This window comes from Antechinus flavipes, chromosome X, assembly GCF_016432865.1.
Source record: "Antechinus flavipes isolate AdamAnt ecotype Samford, QLD, Australia chromosome X, AdamAnt_v2, whole genome shotgun sequence".
Classification (NCBI taxonomy): Eukaryota; Metazoa; Chordata; class Mammalia; order Dasyuromorphia; family Dasyuridae; genus Antechinus; species Antechinus flavipes.
The window spans coordinates 8,182,824-8,188,654 of record NC_067404.1 but is presented as its reverse complement, the minus strand read 5'-3'; the positions used below and the strand labels follow the sequence as shown (position 1 = coordinate 8,188,654).

General features: G+C 63.7%; 1 protein-coding gene across 1 annotated transcript; it reads right to left on the bottom strand.

The window, feature by feature from the left end:
- Positions 1 to 1,242: 1,242 nt before the first annotated feature.
- Positions 1,243 to 5,583, bottom strand: LOC127542795 (protein Wiz-like). The gene is made up of 2 exons (XM_051968610.1): positions 4,116 to 5,583; positions 1,243 to 3,288 (listed from the first exon to the last, which is right to left on the bottom strand). Exons 1-2 carry the CDS (start codon positions 5,581 to 5,583, stop codon positions 2,021 to 2,023), a joined length of 2,736 nt encoding a protein of 911 aa, XP_051824570.1. The 3' UTR covers positions 1,243 to 2,020.
- Positions 5,584 to 5,831: the final 248 nt, after the last annotated feature.

Here is a 5,831-nt window from a genome sequence, read left to right as displayed (position 1 = left end):
GAAAGCCATGGAGATCAGAGGCACAGAGCCCCCATGGAAATCAGGGCTAGGGACCCCCATGCTAATGAGAGGCAGGGGTATGCAGGGGTAGAGATCCTCTATGAAATCAAAGACCCCACCCTGATCTCCAGAACATCATGGGTAGAGAGCTGACAAAGAGATGGAGATCAAAGCTAGAATGTCCCCTAGAGGTCAGAGGAAGATCCCACAATGGACATCAGATTCAGAAACCTCCCATGGAGACCAGGGGCAGGGAATCCCCCATGGAGATCAGCATCTCAGACCCCCCCACCATGGAGAGCAGAGAGACCCCCCATGGAGATCACGAGTATGGGGCCCAATGGAGAAGTGGGACGCAGCCACACCATGGAGATCAGGCATACAGAACCCCCATGGAGAATCACATTATAGATCCTCAATAGAGATCAGAGGTAGAGACCCCCAATGGAGATGAAGGAGAGAGACCCCTTCCTGGCCCTCAGGGGCAGAAACCTCTCATGGAGACCAGTGTCACAAACCCCCTGGGGTGGAGACCCTCCATGGAGCTCAAGGACGACATCCTCCCCATATGGAGCAAATTCAGAAAAATGAGGGTCAGAGATCCTCCGTGGAGATCGGGGTAGATACCCCCCATGGGGATGAGTGTCAATGATCCATTGTGGAGATCAGGGGTAGATACCCCCCATGGGGATGGGTGTCAGTGATCCATTGTGGAGATCAAGGGTAGAGACTGAAATGGAGATCAGTGTTAGAGACCTCCTCAGGGACAGAGACCCCCATGGAAATCAGGGACAAAGATTCCACATAGAGGTCTGTCTCAGAGACCCATTATCAAGATCAGAGTCAGAGATCCCCCATGGAGGTCAGGGACTAAGACCACCTGGGGCAAAGCACCAGTATGGAGATCGGGGTCACAGACTTACCATGAAGGCCGGAAACATAAATCCTCCATGAAATTTAAGGGGCAGGGAGCCCCCGTGGAGATCAGCTGTAGAGACCTCCTCCTCCCTCTCCTCCCTCTCCCTTCCCCCCAACCCCACCAGAGGAGAACAAGGTCAGAGGCCCCCCATCATGGGTAGAGAGAAACCTCATGGAGATCAGTGTCAGAAACTCATTATGGAGACCAGGGTTCCAGATCACTCCTGGAGATCTATCGGGGGAGCCACCTGTAGAGACGGCTGGGATCTAATTTTCACCAGCAGAACAGATCGAGTCGTGTGAGGGGGCCATAAAATAGGAGACCGAGAGGCAATTGCAGCAAAGGGCACTCGACCTCTTGGCTCTGATTTGCTTCATCTCTGCACAGAACATGATTCCCAAGTACAGCAGGATTATTATTGGGTTTTTTATTTTTTATTTTTTTTTTACATTTTTTTTTTCAACCAGAACGAGGCCATTGAAAAAGGTAAAAGGTCAACGGCCTCCGGGCTTTACTCATCCCAGGACTAGAAAATAAAAATCTTCTCCTTATTCTCTACACAAAACTAGTGGGAACTTACACTTTGTAGGAAGCTAAGCAGGAAAAGCAATAGTGAAAGAGGGGGAGGAGATGGGGAGACATAGACCCCTGGCAGGGGAGGGGGAGGGGACGGGGAGGGGCTTCGAAAGTCCCCCCTGCTGTTCTCTGGGGCCTCCACTTGGCAGGAGAATTGTTCTGGGGGAAACCCCTCTCAGGGCCTCGGGCGGCTGGGGAAGCCCCCGTGATTTCCGTGGCACTGGAGGCTTTCAGGGCTCCCCGGCCTGGGTATTGGGGGAAGGCCGAAGCCCACCCTGACCCCCTACCCTGAAGCAGGAGGCGGGGATGATGCGCCCATTTGATGGGTGTCTAGCAGGGCAGACAGGGAAAAGGAAGGCAGAGGGGAGGAGGGGAGGGGGGCCGGATCTCCCCGAGACACAAGATGCCCCGGGAGTGTCTGTGCTCTGTGACTGGCTCCTTTGGAAACGCACCTGGGGGGGGGGGAAGGGTGAAAGCCCCCCAGAGAGGGGAGAGAGCTGGCTCGGGGGCTTCCCTGCGTCTCCATTACTGGGCCTCTGGCCCCGCCGGGGCCTCGGGGGCCTCAGGCTCCCCAGGCCGGGGCTCGGCCGGGGAGAAGCTCCTTTCCAGGATGTGCCTCTGGAGATGGTGAATCCACTCCTCCTGGATGGAGAGGGGACCCCGGAACTGCACTTGGCAGAACCTGCACTTCAGCGTGTACACGGGGCCCCGAAACGTCACCAAGGGCGTCTGGGGAGGGGGGGGGACCAGGGAGTTGTCAGGCGGCGCTCTGGGAGGTGGCTGCCGCCCCGGGACCGGTTTCTGCTGAGAGTCCCTGGTCTCCTCCCCCCGAGAAGGGTGGGCTTGTCTGCGCCCACGCCGACGGACATGGTGGCGCTGGCGTTCGTGGGCCTTCTCCACAGCCGGAGGTGAGGCTGCCAGGGGTCCCCCGCCACCACCTCCGGCCCCGCCCACTTCCCCGGGCCTGAATTCACTCCCCAGGGGCTTCTCCATCAGCGTGAGGCGAGTGGGAGCCAGGGTGAGGGGCATTTGTTTGTCCCCATCCCGTCTGGGGCAGGAATGGCGGCCCTTCCCCAGGAGGGGACGGCCACCTGGAACATGGCTGCCGTGGGCCCCCCCACTCTGGGGACCCCGCTTGATCCACTCCCTCAGGGTCTCAATCGGGGAGCCCTTCACACACCCTCCCGTCACCCCAAGTCGCCGCAGGTGAGCCTGAGCGTGGCTGGCCAGTGCCTGGCGATTCTCAAAATGGAGACCACACAGCTCGCACGGGGCTTCCCCGGGAGCCTGGCAGCTTGGGCCGGGAAGGGGCTCCGGCTTGACGGGCGGCTCCGGGCGCGTGCAGGTCTTGGGCTTCTTCTCCCCAGGGAGAAGCCGGTCATCGGGCGGCGGCCGCTTCGTCCTCAAGGGGGTGAGGAAACCGGCAATCGGGTCGGAGAGAAGAGGCGAGAGGGTCATCTTCTGGGCTCCCTTGGCGGGGCCAGGCCCGTATTTGCCAGAACCGCGGTACAATGGGACCAGAGACAGGGCCAGAGGCCCCTTCCCAGGGGATTTGGGCCCCTCCTCCCCCCGGGGAGGGGGCAGCTCGGCCGGCGCGGGCTCCTTCTTGACGGTCCCCGCTCGGGCCTTGTTCTCCAGGATCTCGCGAAGCTTGTCGATGGGCGAGCCGTACCACTTGGTCACGCCCATGCGCCGCAGGTGAGCGCGGGCATGGCAGGCCAGGCCCCTTCGGTTCTTAAACAGCTCCCCACAGAGCTCACAGCGGGCGTCGCGGGCCGGCTCGGCCCAGGGAGCTGCGGAGACAGGAAGAGGGCGATGGAAGGGGGAAGGGCCCCGGCACGGGGGGCCAAGCACCCCCACGGTGGGTGGGGAAACCGGCCTCCCTTCTCCGGGCCCGCCCCTCCGGACAGGCCGGCGCTTGTCCTAGGAAGGGGTCCCAGGGGCTCGTGCTGATCCAGTGCCCTTCCCCACACCCGCTTCCTCCGGGTCTCACTCACCTGCCTCGGACCTGAAGCAGGCCCAGTTTCCGGCCCTGTACGGGCCCCAAAGAGGCTCCACAGACCGGCCAAGGCGAGGGTGGGACGAAGCCCGCCCAGCGCCTTGTGGAAGGTGCAATCCCCCCGGTTATTTACCCCCCCCAGCGCCTTGTGGAAGAGCCTGTGACCCTTCCTGCAATCCCCCCGGTTATTTACCCCCCCCCCCAGCGCCTTGTGGAAGGTGCAATCCCCCCCGGTTATTTACCCCCCCCAGCGCCTTGTGGAGGAGCCTGTGACCCTTCCTACAATCCCCCCTGGTTATTTACCCCCCCCCCCAGCGCCTTGTGGAGGAGCCTGTGACCCTTCCTGCAATCCCCCCCGGTTATTGACCCCCCCCAGCCCCTTGTGGAGGAGCCTGTGACCCTTCCTGCAATCCCCCCCGGTTACTGACCCCCACATTTAGGCGGCAGTGACTCAGCAGCCCCACCTCCGTGGGAAAAGGACCCTTCTCGGTGCCTGGGCTCTCCTGGGCACCCCGGCGGCCCCCGCCCTTACATCCCTAGCGGAGTCCCAGGTTTCCGTGTCTCTGGGCCTGAATCCCTGGTGTGGCTCCTCCCTCCCCCTTCCCCCAGGGGACACCTTACCTAGATCCAGGGGTGCCTTGTCCTGGCGAGGCGACCGCGGTCCCTGCGATGGGCGTCCTTCCCCGTGCGGGCCTCCCACCAACAGCTCCCGCTTGATCTCCACCCTCCTCGCCTTAGACTTTAGTTTCTCCTGGAGGGAGCGAAGAGGCCGACCCGGGAACCTCCTCCGAGCAGTTGAGTGTGAGGAGGTGGCTGCTGAGAGCCCCAGGGGGTCGCTCGATGGGCCCCAGTTCCCGGCAGGGGGCGGGGCGGGCGGCTCCGAAGCACTTTGAGCCCCCAGGGAGTCACCGGGGCCCCCGCCCATTGCCTCGGCCCGTACCTTTGGGCCCGGGGAGGTCGGGTCGGGAGGTCCTCGGGCCCGAGGCTTCAGGATCTCCGTCAGGGTGTCAATGGGCGAGCCGTTGACGTCCCGCTCGGTCACCCCCGTGTCCCGCAGGTGGGAGCGCTTGTGCCTTGCCAGGCCTTTTCCATTCTCAAAGAACTGCCCACAGAGCTCACAGAGGATGTCCTGGGCTGGCTCCGGGTCCGATGAGAGACTGAGAGGAGACAGCTCCACGTCTGCGGGAGAGAGATCCCGCGCCCCCCGAAGGCCGGCCTCCCCCGACGCCCTCGGCTTGGGCTTCTTGGCCGGTGGAGGGGAGAGCGGTGAGAGAACCGTGGCCGGGGGCCGGCGGGCCGAGAAGCCGGGCCGCCCGGGCTCTGCTGGCACCGCCCGCTCCCCCGGGAGGCGGGTCTGGAAGCCCGAGTCAGTGGGGGCTCCCTTGGCACCCGGGTGGTTCACCCCCGGCTGGCGCAGGTGGGCTCTGGCCTGAGTGGACGGGCCCTTTCTGGTCTCAAACTGAGCCCCAGACAAGAGGCCATCAAACTCTCTGCGCAAATCACTATCTAAAGTGAAGGTCAGGGGCCTCTCATGGTCTGGCTGCGGCCTCTGGGCCTTCGCGGAGCCTGGCAGGGGGCTCGGGGGCAGCCTGGGGCTCTTGTCCCCGGGGTTCTTGGGTGGGGGGGACCCCGACAAAGCAGGCGGCACCTTCTGGAGGAGAGGGGGGCCCCGTGGGTGGGAAAGGCCCCTGGATGAGCAGCCAGGGAGTGACTTGATGGCCTTGTTGATGCGGGTCTCAGGGGATTTGTCAACTGCCTTGCTGGGGGCCCACAGGCCTGGGCGGGGAAAGGTAGTTGCCCCCTTTGGGGAGCCCGATTTCTTGGGCAGGGGCAGGGGCAGGGGCAGGGCCAGGGGCAGGGGCAGGGGGCGGCTAGGTTTTCCCTTCTGTTCCATCATTTCTGGGGGCAGGTCGACGGGGGCCCCGCTACTCTCAGCCTCAGACGCCCCTGGCTGCCGCGGGTGGGAGCGCGCATGGCGGGAAAGGCCTTTTTGGGTCTCAAAAGAAGCCCGGCACACCTCACAGGTCAGAGTCTGAGCTTTCAGAGCTGGGGGTCCTGGTCTGCTCCCCCGGGGACCCTCTGAAGACATCTTGTGACCCAACCTGCCGGGGCCCGCTCCAGCTGCCCTGGGGGAAGGCTCTTCTTTGGGGGTGGGGGCGAGGGCGGCCGCCGGCTCTTCTTCCTCAGAGGCGAGAAGCGGGGCGGCCCCCACCGATCCTGCCCCGGCTCCCGCCCGGCTCCGGCTCCGGCTCCGGCTCCGGCTCCGGCTCCGGCTCCGGCTGGGACCGTGCCTTGGTGGTGCGGGAGCGGCAGGGCAAGGGCAGCGCAAGCGAGGCG